Raw genomic sequence first — 21397 nt, forward strand, 5'->3', positions numbered from 1 at the left:
GGGTGCGAGAGCAGCAGGATCTGAACCCAGGTCGACGGCACCCCTTTCTGACCCCCGGGGCACGTGCGAAGGGCTCCCAGGATCGGAGCCTCCGTGGGGTGGGAAGTTGTGCTTTGCGCATAGACGTTGCCCCAGACCCTCCAAGATATTTCGGTGCCTAACTCCCATGGGAGAGAGATTTTCCAGCCCTGCAAAGAGCCCGAAGGTCTGATCGCTTGCGACGGGCGGTGCCGAGGCCGGAGCCTTCTAAATCAATGCGTTCCAGTGGATTTGGGGGGGTCGAACATTTGTCGTCACTTCCAAGTTAACCCCCCCCCCCAAAAAAGGGGTTTGCACCCAAAATATCCAGGGGGGAGGGGAAATGAAGGCTAGAATAAAAAGCCACCCTGCAAACAGACAGGTAGGCCTTGCTCCTGGCTTGCGACGCTGGCCTCCCGGCATAGATCTCTCCCCGCCAAGTCGCTGAGTGTGACCTGGTCCCCTGCCCTGCTTGCTAAAGACAGGGGTGTTGCCTGGCCCCCTCTGGGGCGGAGCTCAGCGGCTGGCGTCCCAGACGGGCAGCCCCTCTCTCTGGCAGGACGTGGCCGGCGAGGTCTCCAGCTAGAGGAGACGGGACCTCAGTTTCGGACGACTGGACTGTGGGCAGTTGAACCTGGAGCCGATTCAAACCCGATGTTCCCTAAGCCGTCCTCGCTGGGCTGGGACCTCGGCACACGCCCTTCGCCCTGGCCCTCAGCTTTGCCCAGCACAGAGCTGTCCATCCACAGATCCTCTGCCCCCCCGCAAAGGGAGGGCGCGACAGAAGGGGAAACTGAGGCACGGGGTGGAACATCTGACACCCAATCATTGGCAGGGCTGGAAATAAAGCTGAGGCGAACTGACTCCCGGGGCCCACTTCTCTAAACCTCGCTCCCCTCCCAGCACCGGAAATAGAACCCAGGAGTCCTGGCAGCACATGCCTTGACCTAACTGCTCCACCCCAGGCCCCATTTCATTCTTCGCTCAGACCCCCCCATCGAAGGATCAGGCCAGGGCTAGAGAGAATCCGTGAAAGACAGAACCTAGAGCCCCCACACACATGTGCAAGGGTCAGAGGGGGCTACTTCCCACCCAAAACCAGCCATGGCACTTCCCAGCTCCACCCCTGCAGATCCGGGTGCCACTTGGTGAGCGTGGCACAGATGCGGGAGGCTGCCACGCCAGGCAGTCCCCGCCCCGGGGGGGATCCCGGCTGAGACTCCTTGACAGATTTCGTGTCCGGGGCTCGGGCGGGAAGAAAACCCCGCGGCGCTGCCCGGCGCGAGGGGCCCCCGTGGCCATGCGGGGTGAGGGTCTCAGCCACCGAACGACCAATCAGGGCACGTTTGCGGCTGCTCACCAAGGAAGGTCAAGTCCCCGCCGTGATGCCGGGAAACGGGGGATCCCCCCTCGCTCAGATCCCCGACGCCAGTTCCAATCTCAGTCCAGCGACAGACACGGGTCGGAGCCGAGCTGGTTCAAGGAGGGTGGTACCGGGGAGGGGAGGGACGGGCCTTTGGGGGGGGGGGGGAAAGAAACAACGGACAGGGGGTGTCTCCCTGGCTGCCTCCCGCCACTTCACAAGACCTGGAACTTCCAGGAGCTCTGATCTTTGTAATCCAAGCAGTCCGTGGCGTTGAAGTTGAGTTTCCAAGAGGCCGTCTGATCCTTGTAGTCTAAGCAATCCACCGAGCCGAAGCTCAGGCCGGCCGTGCCAAAGCCCTGGCTGGACAGGGAGGCCGGGGACTGGCTGAGGTGGCCGCCCATGGCCGGGGCGGCGATGGGGCTCAGGGCGGCACCGGGGGCGGAGAGCTGCGGGTGCATGGGCGAGAGGTAGGAGCCGCAGTCCAGGCCGGTGAAGTAGGAGGAGGAGCCGGCGTAGCTCTGGGGGTAGCCGGCGGCCTGGGTGTAGGTCATCGGGTAGGCGGCAGAGCGCTGCATGCAGGGGGTGGCCGAGGAGGCCAGGGGGTCGGGGATGGGGGAGATGGAGGCCGGGCTCCAGATGGAGACGGTGGCGCTGGCCGTGGAGCTGGGGGTGCCCGAGGTGCCGGCGGGCGGGGGGCTGTATTGCCCGTTGGTGCTGGTTTCCGAGCTGGTCTCCCGGGCCGGCGAACTCTTCTTCTTGGCCGGGCGCGCCTTGGCCTGGCCGCTGCTCTGTTGCTGCTGCTGGCGGCATTTGGCCCGTCGGTTCTTGAACCAAACCTGCCGGGAGAGGAGGGGGGTGAGTCACAGAGCTTGGGGGGGTCCCTTTGTCCCGGCCATGGCCCGGCTGTAACAGCCGCCCCTGTCCATCTCCATCCCCTCCACAATTCCCCTCACCACCACCCTCCTCCCGCACGGAGAGCTAGGGCGGAACAGAGCCAGCCGTGACTGGCATTATCCCCAGAGCAGATAGGGAAACTGAGGCTGCAGGGGGGAAGCCTCTAGAAAAAAACCCATAATATCGGGACCCTGACAGCGTCGAGCACTGGGGATTTCCTGGCAGGAGCAGGGTAGAACTCAGCTGTTCCTCATCCAAAAGTCACCCACACCCACACCCCCCTCCCTCCCCGCAATCTTCCCCGAACCTTAGCAGTATAGGGCCTAGGATACAGAGTGGCGCATTGCTGAGTCCGTCCAGCAGACGGCAGTGGTGCACACACACAAACACACACACACGCTGGCTCATTGCCTTACACTCAGCCTCAAATTTGTCCTCCCCCCGACCTGGTGATGTTTCTCTCCGTTCCCAGGACTCATCCCTCCCCAGGGTGACTCACAGCCATTCCGGGTCTCTCCTGTCTGCTGCCTGCCCGGTCTAGTCCCGGACAGCTCAGCTGCCGGATGCCGGGGAGACAATTCCCCCCCCCATGGGCATCGGCAGGAGATGGCTATTTTCTGTATCCCTCCGAAAACGGCTGCGAAGTTGCAACCCCGGGATCCAGAGTGTTTATTTGCAGCATTAGCAGGCGCGGGGCAGATGTCAAAGATGAACGTCTCCCGCTCCCTGGGGAGCTGCCCGGAGTCGAAGAGAAGGGGAAGCGACTTCGAAATCCTGCCAGTGCTGTAAACAAGGACTCTGCATTCTGGGCTTAGCCCTTCGCTGTCATGTCAGGGGGGGGAACTCACCCCATCACGTCTCCTGAGAAACCCGGACCCCTTCCTGTAGGACGCAGAGGGAGGGTGGCCAATTATCGGGAGAGCTCACGTGGCAAATTTAAAAAGAGTCCAAATTTGACTGATTTTAATTTTAAGAAAATGGCAGGATTTCTAAGCCAAATCTCGGGCTCTGTTAACACTCAGGGTTGGCGAGGCGGTGGGGCGTTCTGGGTAGCTGATGAGTCGGCTCCGAGCTCCGGGCAGCCGGGCAGCCGGGCTCTGTCTACATGGGAAAGCGAAACTGATTTCGCTTAAACCGGTTTATTTAACCCAACGCCAGAGGCCGGGACGAACGCTCCAGTTTCGGTTTAAAAGCGGCTTGTTGGGGGGTAAACGTTGGGCTGAAGCAAAACTGAAATCAAGTCGCCCTGAGGGGTGATCTCCACGCACGGATTTCGTCCTGGTACAACCGGGTCAGCCGGGGGGGGATATTTACTGAGACAGCAGTACCCCGACCCAGTTTTACTGGGATGAAAGCGTCTTAAACGGGGGGTCACCCACGTTGTAGCTTCTGTCAGTCAACGGTATTGCACCCCCCAAGGGCTGTTGGCAGGGACTGGGGTGGGGGGTTCAGTAGGGGGCACTTTCCCCTCCCAGGCAGGGCTGGCCCCGATGCCCCACGGCAGCGCTAGGGGGCGCTGTGCAGCGGGGATTGGGGAGGGTTCAGTAGGGGGCGCTCTCCCCTCCCAGGCAGGGCTGGCCCCGATGCCATCTTCCAGCAGAGACGAACACCGCAGACCTGTCCTCCCGTGGCCACGCTGTGAAAAGTCCAGGTATTTACTCACGCGCCCAGCTGGGAGAACCACATTCATCCTCCCAAATCCCCCGGCAGCTTCCCTGGACTTCAGTTCCTACCCAGCCCTGCAAGGTTCATAGCACAGCCCCCTGGCTCCTGTCCAGAAATGGCCACCTTTCCGGGCTGGACAAACCCCCCCTCTTGATACCACACGCATTGGGTCATGTTTGTGGGGTCCCACAAGGGATGTAAAATCTTGTTCCACCTCCATTGCGAGCTGGGATTTCCCCGGCAGCTGCACCCAGAACTCAACCTGCTCCCAAACCCCAGCACGCTGCTAAAGGAGAATCCCCATCGGCTGTCAGCAGTATAGGGCTTATGACACCCAGGTGAGCAGTTCCGATTCCACCCAGCAGAGGGCAGCGGCCAGCCATGGGTGCTCACACATACACACTTCCCAGCAGGGGGCAGTCGTATCTACACACACGCATGCACACACACACACACAGACCCCTGCCTGGCCAGGGGTCGGTCCGGACTCCCATCCTCACCTGCACCCGGGACTCCGGCAGGTTGATCTTGAGCGCTACCTCCTCCCGCATGAAGATGTCGGGGTAGCGGGTCTTCGCGAAAAGCGCCTCCAGAATGTCCAACTGGGCCCGCGTGAAAGTCGTCCGCTCGCGCCGCTGCTTCCGCGGGGTGGCTGGGGGGGAGGGGGGGGGGAGATGGTTACACCCGCTGTCCTCAGGGTGGGACGGACCAGCCGAGGGGGTTGTCCCCGAAGGGGGGAGCTGGGGAAGCAGCAAGAAGCGCTCCCCCCACGCATCTGTCTCTCCCTGCCCTTCAGCGACCACCCCTCTCCAGGGCACGGTGGGGGGTGGGGGCAGGCAGCTTGTGCCACTACATTACCGTAATACATCTAATAAATAACATACAGTGCCTCGAGCTAGGGGGGTCCTGGGCCGCAACTGGGGCACTACCGTAATACACCTAATAAATTGCGTACAGTGCCTAGCGCCAGGGGGCCTGGCCCGTGACTGAGATGCTACCGTAATACACCTAATAAATAATATGCAGCGCCTAGTGCCAGGGGGCCTGGCCTGTAACTGAGGTGCTACCGTAATACACCTAATAAATAATGTACAGTGCCTAGCACCAGGGGGGCCTGGCCCGCGACTAGGGTGCTACTGTAATACACCTAATAAATAATGTACAGTGCCTAGCACCGCGGGGCCTGGCCTGCGACTAGGGTGCTACTGTAATACACCTAATAAATAATGTACAGTGCCTAGCACCGGGGAGCCTGGCCCGTGACTGGGGCGCTACTCTAATACACCTAATAAATAATGTACAGCGCCTGGCGCCAGGGGGCCTGGCCCGTGACTGGGGTGCTGAGGTGCTACCGTAATACACTACCAAATAATTATAATCATTCAGCCCTGGGATTTCTGGGCCACTCCACAGCTCAGAGCAATTTGTTACCAGCGAAAGAGACCTTGGCTAAGGCAAAGCCATTGGTAGCTCGGAAGGCAGGAGAGTCTAGTGGTTAGACCACCAGACTCAGGATCAGTGACCTTGGCGAAACTGGGCCATCGTCGCTCTGTGCCTCAGTTTCCCACTGTGTGAAAATCAGATCTCTTTTAGGAGCCTCAGGTTTGGTCCGTCTACTCCCAAGTCACTTTTGAAACCACGCCCGTGTGGCCACGCATCGCACGTGACGCACACCCAGACTGCTCGGGGTGCGTGTGCATTGGGACGCGTGGTCGAGATTAGAGGAACCCTGCACTAGGTCACACGTTTGCTCAGCATTTCTCCTGCGTCCCTGCTTAGAGCCGGGAGATCCTATAGCTGGGTCCGGTTCAAAGCCGGAATCCAGAAATCCCCCGCAATGTTGGGCCAAGCTTGGATCTGAACTTTCTCGCCGGCGTCATCTCTGAGAAACACATTCAGCGTCTCAGTTTGCAGCTTGTCTGCACCCGGGCACCGCTGAGTGCAACACACCAGGGAACCGGAATGAGAGCCGTTCGCACCCGCATCGCACGAAGCCGGCTCGTCCCTCGCCAAATTGTAATTAGCTTTAGGAAAACCAAATAAATATGCACATTCATGTCCAAATCATTGCAATTTATTTATTGCTAGCTAGTAAATCTGCTGTGACAAGTGATATTAACAAGGATCACTTGTCACAGCAGACTTACTCAGCCCTGCCAAGCCTGGGGACAAATTAAGTCCTATGGCTTAGAAAAGCCCCTGGTGGCCGCATGTGGCCACAGCAGCTGCATTTGAGAAACACTGCGAGTCTACACCCATGAAGGGTGGAATTGTCTAACACGTCTGCACACAAGCTGCATCTGGTAGCTCAATTGTTTTTAATTGAGATATCCCATCTCCTAGAACTGGAAGGGACCTTGAAAGGTCATCGAGTCCAGCCCCCTGCCTTCACTAGCAGGACCAAGTACTGATTTTGCCCCAGATCCCTAAGTGGCCCCCTCAAGGATTGAACTCACAACCCTAGGTTTAGCAGGCCAATGCTCAAACCACTGAGCTATCCCTCCCCCAAACAGGGTTCGTCTTATGTAAGGGAAAGAGATCCTATTCTAACCCCAAAGGGTCTCAGAACCACCAACCCCAAACATTCAAAAATCATGGGGCAGGTTCCCCAAAAACCATGAGATTTTAGGGGGGGAAATAATAAACGTTGGGTTCTTTTTATTTGCCTTCTGCTTTTCCAGCCTTCATGATTTCCAATGAAACCTCTAAAACTTTTAGGACTTTAATTAATATATCAATAAAAAAATAAAATTAATAAGAGGATATGTAATTAATATGATTCCATTAATATTTCTAAACCTTTACAGCTTTAATTAATATACTTTTAATAAAATAAAATTGAAATTAATCGCATTCTGATTAGAAGGCTCAACTTTTTAGGGGGGATAATTAATATAGAATTAATAAAATAATGGTTTAATTAATATCATGCTGATTAAACTTCCCAAACATTTGGGGCTTTTGTATATTAATATTCAAATAAAAAATAAAATGATATTGTAATTAATAACATTCTGATTCAACTTCGAAAACTTCTAGGGCTTTTTTATGCTTTTGTATTTCTTGTGACAATATTGTACGTTAGGTGAAGGGAGAGGAATCTTTCAAAATGTGAGGACATTTTGAGCAACAAAAACCAGGAACAAAATGAATTTACAGTTCTGACAAAAACAATCCAAGCCGCGTTTGCCAGAAGTACAAAGCGCATCGCAAAGGTGTTAAAACCCTTGCCTTGATGTTGAATCAAAAGCAAATAAAAGGAAAGAGAAGGGCTTCTTTTTAAAAAGGGGTTGAATTTTCTAAACTTTTCCTCTTTCAAAAATGTTTTCCAACACTTTATCCAATTGTTTTAGAGAAGGGTCCAACTCTGCGAGGTTCAGTGAATGCTCACTTCCACGGTCTAAATTCTAGCTTCAGTGAAGCTGTGAAGATTTACCCGTAAGATCTGACTGCAGGATTGGGGCCCTGTTCGGATCAGTTGCGTATATCTGGATTTTACACGAGTTTTGAACTGAGAATACCACACACCAGGGGTTCTCAACGTTGCTCTTTCTGAGGCCCCCTAACATGCTATAAAAACTCCGCAGCTCAGCTGTGCCACAAGAACTGTTTTTTTGCATATAAAAGCCAGAGCCAGCGTTCAGGGGTAGTAGCAGGACACTTGTCCAGGGCCCCACGCCACAGGGGGCACTGAGAAGTTGTTCAATCTTTGGCTTGAGCCCTGGGTGATGGGGCGTGGGGCTCCGGGCTGCAATTCTGCACAGCGGGGCTTTGGCTTTCTGCCCTGGGCCCTAGTGAGTCTAATGCCAGCCATGCTTGGTGGATCCACTGAAACCTGCCCGCAGACCCCCACGGGGCCCCGGACCCCTGGTTGAGAATCACCCCGCACACCACTAGGGCCTCGTTGCTGGTTTGAGAAGACGGTAGATTTACTAAGATCCATTTAACGTTTAGATTGTGTTTTCTTCCAATCCCACAATTCACTGTAGAGATTCGTTTTTCTCTTGGTACGTTCGGACACTGAACTGGGCGTCAGTTCTCTTTGATGTTCACATTTGGAGTCCCTACCTTTGCCTTCAACTCTCTACTGCTCTTTAGATATTTAGATATTTTGTTTCCTCCGATCAAGTGAAAATACCACGCGGCCCACAATGCAAGAGCCGATTGATACGCACGACTTTAAGTTGTGTTGATCGGCTGGCCGGAGAACAGCAAGGAGATTTGGGGACTTAAATCATATGACATAAACAATGGCATTAAACCCCTATCCTGGGGAAAGCATCCGTGGCCAGGATACCTACTGGGCTATCCGGCTTTTTAGCAATTGATTTCTACTGATGATGCAGCTTAAAGTTTGTAAACAAGTGAACTGCTGAGTTTCCATTTCCAACTCAGCTTGCGTACTGCTGACTTTAAAGGTTTAATAAAGCCCAAACGACAATAAACTGCTTGCAAGCCAGCGTTCAGAGTTTCAATTAGAGGGGGACATGAATGCAAGGAGAGCAGAAAGCCACTGATCCCAAATTCCCACAGGCAACCCTTGGGCTCTCAGGTGACCTCTGTCAAAGTATCTCTGAATCATATTCTATGAATCAAACCCCAGCCTCTTCTAGGCGACTATTTCACTCTGACAACTGGTCACTCTCCAATAATCATCATGAAAAGGGAAAATAAATGGATCACAGAGAGTGGGTGAAATAAACCAATTATTATACAGTGAGCAAAACACTCTCTAGAATAACTGGCTGATCTCAGTCGCTAAAGAATAACAGAGTTAGCTGACTCGGCCAGTGTCACGGTAACTGGTTTATTTAGCTGTATTTATAATAATAACCAAATGATTTTGCTTTCTTTCTCTAGAATTATAACAACAGCTGTTTGCTTTTTCCAGTGCCTATAGAATAACTAGTCTCCTTCACTCACGCAAGATAACGCTCAGGACAACGCTAACATCTCGCGGAGAATAATGAATTTCTTTGATGTGTGAAATAATTGTAACTGGCCTATTTCACTCACCCGATTGAACAGAAACTGGTGTCCTCAGCTCTGTGCGATAAGAAACAGGGTCTTTTGCTAGCTTATTTCACTCTCTCTACAATCATTGGTTTCTTTCCCCCAACAACCACAACAGGGTGACCAGATGTCCCGGTATTTGGGACTTGGTCTTATATCGGATTCTATTACTCGCCACTGATTTTTCACACTTGCTCTCCTCCGCTCACCCTAATCCACAACCCACGCCCCAGAAATTGACAGATCTGAAATTGACGGTAGGTCCTGCTGTGGCCTCCGGGACCCTAGTCTCTGAGCGCCCCCGGGGGAAATCGCGGAAAGGCACTTACTTGGGTATCCCACGGCGGAGTGGAGCAGGTCCATGCCCGGTCCCGCTAGGGTTAACCCATTGACTGCGTAATGAGGCTGCTTCATATAGGACATCATGCTCAGGAACTGGCGATCCCGAAGGGGCTCCTTCTCCTGTCGCCCACGCTAGGTTATTCCAATCCACTCAGCCGCCCAGGCTCCCTGCACAGTGGGGAGAGGAAAAGACACACCCAGAAATTGTGGGCACCCTCCTCTAAAAGCGGCCAGGGGGAGCTGAGGGAACGGCTCATCCAATGGTGAGAAGGCAGCATGGGGACTTCACACCTTCAAGGGACCAGGGTTGAAGGAGACTTTGGTTAACCCTTTAATCCACACTTCCCTTCCCATTAACTCAATCAAGCCCAGCAAATCTCCCCGCCCTCCCCCGCACTGGGCCAAAGACCAGCTGCTGTGGGCATGGGGCAGGAGAAGGGGGTGGCTATAGGCAAGAGACACAAAGAGGCATCTCCGGAAAGATGAAGGAACATCAGTCCATACAGCACCAGTTAAGTCGACCCCTATAAGAAAGAAGGACTCCGGTCAGTTTCCATTCAGTAGGGTGGGAACTTCTGCACAGTCTGAAGAAGTGTGGGGGAAGCGTAGGGGCGGGTTGGGTTTTTGGCTGATTGTATCAGGCCAGATCCTCAGCTGGTGTGAACCAGACCAGATTTGCTCGTTAACACCAGCTGAGGGTCTAGAACTGGGATGCAGCTGTTCCGATTTAGGCCAGCTGGGGGTGTGGGCCCAGGATCATTGGGGCTTCCAGGGCATAGGCTAGTGAAGAAACGTACAAAGTTGGAAGATCAGGATTTTGCTAACAGAATAATTTCATGTGGTCAGGTGACCAGAACGAGACTCTGTGGGGTGGGACCAGTTCCCTAGGGGACAGGGCCCTGGATGGAGATGCTGAAAAACTGGTTCTAGTCCCAGTTCTGCCAGTGAACTGATGTATAAGTCGCTGCCCCATTTAGTGCCTCAGTTTCCCCTCCCACTCCTTGTCTATTGTGATTGTCAGCTCTTTGGGGCACGGATTGTCTGTCACTCTTTGTGCAGTATCTGGCACGACGGGGCCCTGATCTCGCTCGGGGTCTGGGCAGCGCCTGGCACAATGGGGCCCCGCTCTCGGTCTGGGCCTTTAGGGGCCAGCATAATACAAATAAATCAGTTCCATGCCAAAGAACGCTCGGGCAATCAATCTAAGAAGAGCTCTCTGTGAAAGGCAGCTGGTGTCAGGCTGTCGACAAGGCCCCACTACCGCTGGCCTTCCCTTAGAGTATATTGCCAAAATGCCCATCCTGGCCCACCCCACGTTAATTTCCCCCCAAGAGGTAGCAACTTTGGGAGCCCTCGTGCGGCTGAACCTTGAGCATTTTAGAGTCATCTGCTCGGAGCAGATCTGATCGTGGCAATGCCGCTTACGTAGGCGGTTTTGGTCTAATTCCTCACCCAGTCACACTGTCACGGACACGGCGTGAGGGTGCGAGCACTTCGTGCAAACAGCTCACGATTGTTTGAGCACCGAACAGCGGCTGAAAACCAGGAGGCTGTTTTGCTAGTGTAGACAAGAACTTGCTTTCTTGTTTCCTTTTGCCTTCACTTGCTGCTGTTGTCTGAGCCATTCCATCCCCAGACGGATTCAGGAAAGAAGAGGGAAACCGCGCCACCCCTCCACCGCTCTGTCTGTACCATTCCAACTCCCTCCAGGGGAACATGAGAATTCGTGCCAGGCCAAGCCACATTTTATTGCGTTCATTCTGGTTAATAACAGGGCTGGTGATGAGCACGGCCCAGAAAACGCTCATAAATCACGAACGGATTCGATGCCTTTCTTTGGCCAGGTCTGAGGCTGCCGAACTAGAGCCCCGAGACATGGGTTCCAACAAGCAAAACCGAATGAAATAAAACAAAATTAGCCCTGCTGGGAAGTTTCCACAGGAGAAGAGCCATTTAACAGAATCCCCTTCCCTCTCCTCCCGGCTTCCTAAATGTTGTGGATTCGGATCAACCCAGGTCCAGAGCTCAGCTGGACTGGAAAAGTCAAAACACATCCCAGATTTTCGCTTCTTTCTGGTTTGGATCGGGAGGGTCTATAAAAGACCCACAGGGGGAGATTTCTGAGAGCAGAGGGCTCTTTCCATCTAGGAGACAAAGACAAAATGAGATCCTGGGCTTCATTTGTACAGCGCCTGGCGCAATGGAGCCCGGACCACGGTGCTACCGTAATACACTTAAAGCAATAAAAACGTACAGCGCCTGGCACAGTAGGGATCTGGCCCATGCCTGGGCCGCCTATGTGTTACCGTAATACACCTAATAGAAACAAAAATGTACAGCACCTGGCACAAAGGAGCCTGGACCACGGTGCTACCATAATATACCTAATGGAAATGAAAATGTACAGAACCTGGCACAGTGGGGGCCTGACCCATGCCTGGGGCGCCTATGTGTTACCGTAATACACCTAATAGAAACAAAAATGTACAACACTTGGCACAAAGGAGCCTGGACCATGGTGCTACCATAATATACCTAATGGAAACAAAAATGTACAGCACCTGGCACAGTGGGGGCCTGGCCCACGACTGGTGCCCCAGGGGCTATCACAATAAAAGTAAAAGAAAGATACGGTGGCTGAAAGTTGTCTGCAAACAAGAGACACCTTTTTAACAGCAAGAGCAATTAACCTACCATTGCCAAGCCCAAGCATTAAAAATATCAGGCGTCAGGCTCCAAAAAAACCCAAAACAAATCACAAGATTGGCTTAAGAAATCACGAGATCTTCAAAGCCTCACAGAATGTGGGGGCCTTTTTATTTCATTTTCTGGGGTTGGCGCCTTTGCAGGTCATGTTTACAGGCTGTTCTCCACAGCCCTGCGAGCTAGAAACAAAACCGGCAAGCCCAACTCGGAAAACCCACCTCATTCCCGGGGCCCCGCGACTGCAGATTGGCCATGCTGGGACACCCTCCCAAGGGACTGGGAGATTTTCCACCCAACCTCAGAATCGAGCTGGGGTGTCTTTCTAAAAGACGCCCGCCGGTTATGGAGTCTGGTGCGGGAATTGCTGTTTGAATTTCTCGGATCGGGGAAGCGTAGGTCACAAGATCTTAATGGTTCCTTCTGGCCTTAAAACTTATTCATCAGAATAAATCCCGAAATGCCACGAAGATGGGTTTTTATTCATCTGGGGGCTGCTATTTTTGCCTTGAGCCAGGATTTCTGGTCTGTGCTGATTTTGGGTGAGGACAGAGGGGTCCAACTAATTCCTTATTCTCTCCATGAAAACAAACAGTGGGTAATCTCAAAAAATAGTGAGGGTTAAACCAAACTTCCTCCTAAAACAGCCCCTTGACTGCAATTTGCCATCCTCTGTCATTAGCTGCCTTGCATGGTAAGTTTCTGAGGGCACTTGTAAACAAGGGGAGGGGTGGGGGGGATGAACTGATAGACTGACAGTTAGCAACACATTTGCACCTTACTAAGCAGCCTTCTGGAGTGAAGTCTGTAAACAGGGCATTGATGAATTTTTGCATTTCCAGATTCGATCAGAGGAAAAACTAGTCTGAGCAAGTTTCAGAGTAGCAGCCGTGTTAGTCTCTAAGGTGCCACAAGTACTCCTGTTCTTCTTTTAGTCTGAGCAAAAAACCAAAACCAAACAATCCCCCCCACACACACACAAATAAATCAAAAATAGAGCCCATTAGAGGAGGGAAATCCAGAAAGAGCCTTTTAGAACAAATTGATGTATTAAGGGGAAAACTCTTTGGATCACTTGATGTTTCCCTGTTCTGTTCACTCCCTCTGGGGCACCTGGCATTGGCCATTGTCGGAAGACAGGACACTGGGCTAGATGGACTTTGATCTGACCCAGTACGGCCGTTCTTATCTTCTTAACATGTATTGGAATGTATTTTCAAAAACCCATTTTTTTTCTCCTTTTGGCTGACAGACGTAGGGTAAAATTTGCAAAAGCGTCTAAGTGATACTGTAGAAGAATTTAAAGTCCAATTTCTCACAAGGGCCTCCAAAATCAGTCACTTGGGTGCTATTGAAAATGTGACCCCGAGTTATATATGATTATTATTACCTAGTTCTTGTATAGCACTTTTCATCAGTAGCTCTCAAATCTGAAATGACAGTGATCTAAGGTGATACTGTTAATAAATTTCCCCCCCAAACAGAACCAGTTTAAATGCCCATGTTTTTTCTTCCAAATCTTTTATACAAATAATTCTGGTGATTTCGCTGACAAGTCAACAAAATCCACTTTAACTAAAACCACTAGAGATAGATAATCTGGGAAAGCACTGAGATCGATTTAAAATAATGGATTTTGCAGAATGGCCAGGCAGGGAAACAGAAAACATGGTTTTGAGTGTTGAAAAAACACTTTAAATAGCTCAAAGCATTTAAAAGCGGTTTTGATGATTTTGCAAAACCTGTATGAATTACATTCAGATCTTTTCTTTTCTTCCTAGTTCATAACGTGATTTGCGAAATCAAGTTTTCCTCTTTGAGGGGATAATAAGTTATTTTACCCAAAGGAACAACTGAATAGAAGACCTTTTAGCAGTGTTGTGTCTGAAATGTTTTGGTAGCATTTAGCTTGTTTCTGGCACAAAACAAGCCATGAATCCCTGAAGAATTGCAGAATGCCACAATTTGATCCCAAAAGGTATGAATGTATTTTTCTCTCTAGAGATAGATTGCAATGTATATATATTTATAGATAGACACATTATTATTTTATTATTATTAGAAAGTCATCAGTTTTGTTTATGTTAAATATGCATATTGAAATATACTCTCCGGAATTCTATAATTATTATTTAAATGAACAAAGCAAGATGCATGCATCCTTTGTCAGGAAGCAAACAAAATAACTGAGCTGAACTGTAGAATATTGTTACAATTCATAGCAATGCAATTGTAGTACAACCAATATTCTGATAATTCTTTCCCCTTCTCTCAGTTAATTAATAGGAATTTAGATCAATCACATCTCCCTGAGAGTTTAAACTTAGACCTTAAAACAGAATAATAAAGATTTAGTTTTGAAGAGCTTTTTATGCATCATTTTTCGTTTGCGTTTTATGTATTGAAGATAACTTCACAATTAGAAGGGTCCTTTTTAAGGCTAATGGTGATGACTTAAAACGTGAATTATTATTCTTTTGAGTTGGAATGAAACCGACAAGATTATTCCTGGTTGGATTTGTTTCTGAAGGGAGGTTACCACATTTGACCGTAGTTCTTTTACAGTGTTGATCATAGCAAAACAAAAGAGAAATCTTTTTTCCCATCCTCTCTAGATACAGGCTTTACCCTGAATCATTTCGCACTGGCATTCGCATGATGAAAAGGAATATAAGTGCTTTCTAGAGCTGTAGCCAACCTTAATATTTTTTGGTGAAATTTGTCAGCGAGCCATTTTGTAACGAAACTTATATTGTTGTCAACTTCTTAGGCTGAGTGAAATATACAAATGGACCCGCAACTTGGCTGTGGTTACGACTGGCCAAATTTTCTCCCAGTTCAGTGTGATCTGTTCACTGAATTGTGGGTTTAAGCCCAGGCTGTGTGAATATGACAAATCACGCTACAAAAAATTCTTTGGCCTCTTGTCACTCAGTACAAAACCTTAGTTCCTTCACACCAACTTTGTTATTACTTTGTCATTATAATTATAGGAGCCACTTTGTTTAAGATCCTTCTAAAAAATCTGTCTCCATTTCCATTAATCAGATGTTTGAATCTGCAGGGAAAAAATCAGATTTTTTTTAAATCACAATTTCATTTTCAATTTGTTCTAATTTGGTGCCAGTTTAAGCCACCTTGTCCCCCGGCCAGGTTACAATCTTTGCAACAGGAAAAAGCAAAAATTAATTTCCAATTCGTTAAATTTTTTTTGCAAAAGCATGAGTAGTGCCGTTTTAAAATTATCTCCATTTAAAACAACTCCAATCCCAGAGAATGCTGCGTGGCTGTTAAATATATAGGTGGTTTTGAACAAAAAATCTGTCTCTGTAGATATATTTTGTAACACTTGACTTAAAATTCCAACATGCAAACAAAATATAAGGGAAATGTTATTCTAAATTGATTTCCTGCTGAGAATTTATAAAAGGAAGTTAAGAAATAAGAATAAACCAAAGAAGAATGCCTTGTTTTAGATCTATCCTGTTGGCTGGAAGAAATAAGGAAGATTTGCACGTTTGCGGTAGTTGTGTAGTTTTCTTTTTGAACTGTCCTTACCTCGGTAATGCCAAGAAATAAAGTTTTTGGGTTTTCTTTGGGGATTTACTTCTTGCCCGAGCCAGGTTAGCGAGCAGAGGGCTCGAATGGCATAGTAGCAAAGTCAGCTCTGGAGTTAGCAAGCGAGGGGTGCAAATTCTGCTTTGGAGGGAGAAAAAAAATTCCTACCCTCCTTTACCAAACGTCTTCTTACCTTTTTGCCCAAGCAAATGTCTTTCCAAAGGGTCCAGACTGAACAGTGCCGGGAAGCGCTGGAAGAAAACATAACAGAGACCGGTTTGCTGCTGGATCACCAGAAGAGGATGGGCAAATCTTTAGCAAACCCATGCCATGCCAACCAACCCCCAAAAAAGCAGCGAGAAAGAGCAAAATGTGTTAAAAGGATAACTGAGAAGAGATAGAGGAGTCGAGCTGTATAATCTGCAATAAAAGGAGAAGCTTAACCTGAATCGGAGAGCAGATTTAGAGCGGTGCTGTAGATTCAGCAGACTTTTCCTCTCCCTCTCTCTCTGTGCTTTCAGATCTGAAGATTTGGGATTTTCTCCTCTAAGCCCCAGGAGTGGGGGTAGGAAGGGGGGGAGTGTTTGCTCAAAACAATTTTGTGTGTGAGCTAGGTCCATTCTCAGCTGTTGCCTTAAGAATCTCACATGATAGGAATTATAACAACAGACCTCTTGCAGATTAATGTCCGGGGGAATTGTTTGTCTCAGATGGCTTGGGAGGTCTTTGCTCTCCTTCTGGAGGGAGAACATGGCAAAGGAGAAGGTCCATGTCTGGAATGGGGAGTTGTCTTTTAAAGTTTCACTTTGGCTTGAAATTTACTTTGATCGGAGTGGGTGTATGTTGGGGTAGCTTGTGATCAAAAACAGCAATCGGAAACTATACATCACAGCTGTGTTGGACTTTAATTCATCTAATTCATTGTCCAATTTCAACAGGTGGAACTTCTAAAAAAAAAAGTAAAAATGAGAAGACACTGTACTGTAGCCGCGGACTAATATTTCGTTTGGAAAATGTCAAATCTAGTAGGAATGCTCCTTGTCACTTAATCATACGCAGAAATCTTTGCGGCTTAGGGCCTAATATTTCAAAAAACGATAACCCAAATATATTGCTTTTAAAAGATCGCAAATCTAGGCATGAAAGATAAGCCTCACGTTTCAAAGAAAGATACAAAACAATCTTGTGTTTATTTTTAAGACCAGCAACCTAAGATTTGAGGTTACTTAGATTAAAAAACATTTAAGAGAGGAAAATAACAGATTAGCAGAAAGAACATTCATGTTTGTTACATTCAGGCTAATGTAGTTTGCATAAAATGTGCTTAGAGAGCAAACAACCTGTGAAGGATTATTTCACTTCTGCGTTCTTCCCCCTAATATTTAAAGCTGTGTTAATTAAAAAAAAAATTTTAGAGTATTAAAAATATAAAAGTTCTGGTTCAAAAAGTCTGTATTGCTTTCGGGGAAGGAAGATCTCTTTGCAATCTATAGGCACAACTTTTAACCAAATCATTGCATGCCTCTAAAGAGGAACCAATATTCATATTTGAATTGTGTCTCTAATCATGAAGGTCCAAATTGCTACAAGCAGAAGAGACCAGCTCTTTTCTGCAGAGGTGGGCAGCCTCAAAGAAGATAGGATCCTTTTCCCCCCCCCCTCCTCTTTCCCGTTCTCCAATCTCTTTTCTTTATCTATACATATAAACAAATAACCAAATGAAGACACTGCAAAGGCAGCAAAATGAGAGATTGTAGGAGATTAACAATCTTTTGAGCAAGCTGATGAGACTAGAGACAAGGTCCAAAAATTTCATTCAAGAGCGCTTGGATTGCTCGGCTGAAATTACTCTCCTAAGAAGCTTAGAGGCAAAAATAAAATTCAGGGAGAAAGTTGGATTCATTTCCATACAGTTCGCTACACGAGAGAGAGAGAATACGTGGCTTTCCGCACTTTCTTCCCCTTATTTTATCTGCAAACCGAGGGGGTTTGCAGTAGATTAAGGTTTCACTTTGCAGCTAAGAAAATGCAAAGGCCAAAGAGCGTGAAAGGATGGCGTGCATATCCTTCAGAAGTCTAGTTGTTGTGTCTGGAGTTTTACTAATAACCAAGGGTCTCGTAGCATCAGGCGCATGTTGAAAGAGACAGTCCCTGCCCGAGAAACTTACAATATAAGGGTAAGAGGAGAGACAATGGGTCAGGAGGTCTCAAACTGGGGGTCAGGACCCCTCAGGGGGTCATGAGGTTATTACATGGGGGGGGGGGGTCACGAGCTGTCAGCCTCCACCCCAAACCCCACTTGCCTCCAGCATTTCTAATGGTGTTAAATATATAAACAAGTGGTTTGAATTGATAAGGGGGGTCGCACTCAGGGGCTCGCCGTGTGAAAGCATCACCAATACAAACGTTTGAGAGCCGCTGCACTAGGTGGAGACGGACGGACAAAGCGCAAGGTAACAAAGAGACGACAGCACTCTGTCTAGTTTCACACCATTTCCGAACGTTTCCAATTTCCTTTGGCTTTAACTTGGTTTCTCGTCTTTAGCTTCTTGTAATCACTGCCCTTTAACCAGGGGGATTTTTAGAAGTGCAATGTGTGCGTTTGTAAATGGCGTCATACAAACAATTGATTTCCATTTTAACCCCTTCGTATTATCCAGCATGAAATGTTTAAAGTTAGGTAGCGAGTGGTGACGCTAGCATGAGACGTGGACGTATTCGGAGACGTTTGGTTGGTGACGCTGATTTTTTCGAGGCAGATTTTAAAGTGTTTAATAAAATGTTAATAGAAAAAATATAATTGCACAGTAAAATCAAGAGAAAATTGGGGATCGACTTTGCACCTTTACAACACAACTGTCTCGGGGGAGCCAGACGATGAGTCAAGCGGCTTCCGCGGAACCATTTGCTTGTTTTTCCATTTGATGGTTGAGAACTTTTGGATTAAAAGGACCAGGAACCCATCCTGGTGGATGTCTTAAGACCCTTGGCAGGGACTCACGCATCCTGTCCCTTGTCCAGTCACTGACCCGGGTCACACTCTGCAGATGATTGCAAACGCCTGCCCAAGGCCTTGCCTTGCAAACATCTCGCCCCCACACCCCCGCCCCGGTGCACTCTGTAAAGACCAGAACGGAAGAGAATTCCAGCTGTGAGAAATTTCAGTGCATCTGCGCTTTTAAATCTAAAGATTTAAATCCATTATCACCCAACTGATTGGTTCTAAAGTAAAGTTTCACGGAATGCTGGCTTGGTAGTTTCAAAGTAAAATCTACTCTAGATCAATGGTGATGGGTGGGTGGGGACACAGTGGGGGCCAGTGGTTAGAGCCCCAGGCCAGGCCCGAAGCCCTGGGGCCAATGCCCGAAGCCTGAGCCCCATCCCAACACCCGGGCGGCACATCCAGGAGCAACAAGAAGGAGAGAGGCCCTGTGGCCGCAAGAGAAGCCGCTGGTGGCCCTGTATAATGGCAGATCTCTCGTGAATAGCAATACTCCACGCAGAGACAGTCCTTTTACACCTGCTACTTTCCCTCATTCGCCACACGGACGGTGCTGTCCCACAATGAGTCAGTACGCCGGGGCAGGAACATCGGTTTTGTCTACACAGGCTAACCTAGTCTCCTGTTCCAGTCTAAAATGCTCCACATTACTGGCGGGGTTTTTTTAAAGCCGATCAATTCAAATGATGGAAATTGCTCGCTATTCAGAACGGCACCCACAGGGAGAAACAAATAATGAATTTCTCCCAGCGGCACAGATCCCTAGAATTCTTTGTCACCTGATCTCGCAAAAATAACTTTGAAAGACACACATGCTTGGTTCACCTCCAAGCCCAGTGTGATTTTAACGCCAAACGTTATGTTATTCGTGGTTGGTTTCCTAATGACCAGTCAAGTCCCTCTCTGAAATGATAAGGCAGATGCCCCTTCTCCATCGCCCAGTGGCACAAAACCACCTCCAGAGACGGCACAAGTGTCTGATGGCCATGTCACGCAATAGTTCTTCGCTTCCCATTTTAAAACTCGATCCCAATAATTGACCCAACCCAGACTGATCCCCCGCTCCGCGTACGTTTCACACCCAGCATTGCCACCGGCATCTACCAATACATTCCCAGCATCTCCGCCCCTCCAAAAAAAGAACCACCCCAAAACAATTGGAGGACGAACTGGACCCATGTGGGCCTTCCCCAGTCCAACGGCTCTTGAATTAAGCGCGCTAAAGCCAGCCGAGTGGCATTACGAATGTAAAGACTTTAAATCATTAGATATAATTTTATCAAGAGCGCTAACTCCCCCCTCACCCCCCCTAAATCTGGATCAGCGGCAAATAATCATACCTCCCGGTCACACACAACCAAAAGACTAGCTGATCTCTCTTCCCAGCAACTCACCTGGGTGTGCGGAGCTCCAGGAGGCGAACGCTTTGAGGAGGGGGAGGAAGAGAGAGCGAGCGAGAGAGGGGGGAAAAGGAATAGAAGAGGAAGAGGCCACCTACACGTGGAAGATTTAAGTAAGGGAGGCCGTGATGTCAGCTCTCTTTGTCTATATCTCTCCCCTTAATCCTGGGAGGGTGGCAGGGAAGGGGGTCGGAGGTGGACTCGAGCGAGGTGACTTTGGGGAAGACAGTCCACCCGGCTGGCAGCGAGTCACTAATCCGCTGCCGAAATGCCAGACGCAATTAAACGTGATCCCCCGGGACGAAAGGGGGTCTCTCTGCAGGCCCAGCGGGTGGCACGGGCGGGGAGAGGGGCAGCTGCTTGGATGGCAGAGCCAGCCACCCCAAGAACCTCCCGGGCAATCAGGACCTGAGTCTCCGTTGCCCCCCAACCTTGTGGGATTGTTTAGAGCCAGCTCTGGCCTGCGTCCTGACCTCACTCCCCTCCCAGAGCTGGGATAGAACCCAGGAGTCCTGGCTCCCAACTGCCCTGCTCTAACCACTAGACCTCACTCCCCTCCCAGTGCTGGGATAGAACCCAGGAGTCCTGGCTCCCAACTGCCCTGCTCTAACCACTAGACCTCACTCCCCTCCCAGTACTGGGATAGAACCCAGGAGTCCTGGCTCCCAGCCTTCCCTGCTCTAACCACCAGACCTCACTCCCCTCCCAGTGCTGGGATAGAACCCAGGAGTCCTGGCTCCCAGCCCCCCCTGCTCTGGGACTCAGAACTCTGGGGTTCTCTGCCACTGACCTGCTGTGGCATCTCACTGCAACTCTCTGGGCCTCAGTTTCCCCTCCCACCCTTTGTGTGGGTGTGCAGCATGCAGCACAATGGAGACCCCGATCTTGCCTGGGACCCCTTAGGTGCTACCTTAATTCCATTAATAGTTTCATCCTAAAAACTGTGCTTGGGGCCAGTACCTGTGTTTTGGACGCGGTCCCTGTCCCAAGGCACTAGGGAGACCTTCAGAGTTTGTATCCCCAGTCAGGATCCTAGTTGGGAGGGCCCCGATTCAGGACAGAACAGACTCACGTGCTATGCTCTGTTGGAGTCAATGGGGCTGGGGTGAATCCCTGGATTGAGTGTATGCTGTGATTTCTCTCCTGCACTTCCCCAGTAGCTCTGCACCCCAATCTCTCCCCACAGCCCCCCATGTCCCATTCCTTGAAGCAAGGGGCTCCCAGGGCTCCAGACCCCCAGCGAGGCTGGGTTCTTCATCTGGGAGCAGCGAGCTGCCCCATCTCCATTCATCCCCAGCCCCCCTTTCCCGGCCAGCCACGCCACACGACCCAGCCACAGGGAGCAACCCCTAGAACTGCCGAGCCTGCCCCTGGGGGAAAACCCGGGCTAGATCTATCACTACAGACCGCCACAATAGCACCTAGTCACTAAATGAT

At 49.7% G+C, this 21397-nt stretch overlaps 1 protein-coding gene across 3 annotated transcripts in view; it reads right to left on the reverse strand.

The window, feature by feature from the left end:
* LOC101937048 (homeobox protein otx5) overlaps positions 1 to 21397 on the reverse strand; it is a 42983-nt gene continuing 21586 nt past the window's right edge. For all 3 annotated transcript variants that reach the window (XM_065571850.1, XM_042861079.2, XM_024111556.3), the window contains 4 exons: positions 15753 to 15810; positions 9286 to 9466; positions 4444 to 4595; positions 1 to 2220 (listed from right to left, as the gene is read on the reverse strand). In XM_065571850.1, coding sequence (XP_065427922.1) covers positions 1597 to 2220; positions 4444 to 4595; positions 9286 to 9382 — 873 coding nt within the window. In that variant the 5' untranslated portion in view covers positions 9383 to 9466; positions 15753 to 15810 and the 3' untranslated portion in view covers positions 1 to 1596. The remainder of the gene's footprint in view (positions 2221 to 4443; positions 4596 to 9285; positions 9467 to 15752; positions 15811 to 21397) is intronic.

This window comes from Chrysemys picta, chromosome 17 (assembly GCF_011386835.1).
Source record: "Chrysemys picta bellii isolate R12L10 chromosome 17, ASM1138683v2, whole genome shotgun sequence".
Classification (NCBI taxonomy): Eukaryota; Metazoa; Chordata; order Testudines; family Emydidae; genus Chrysemys; species Chrysemys picta.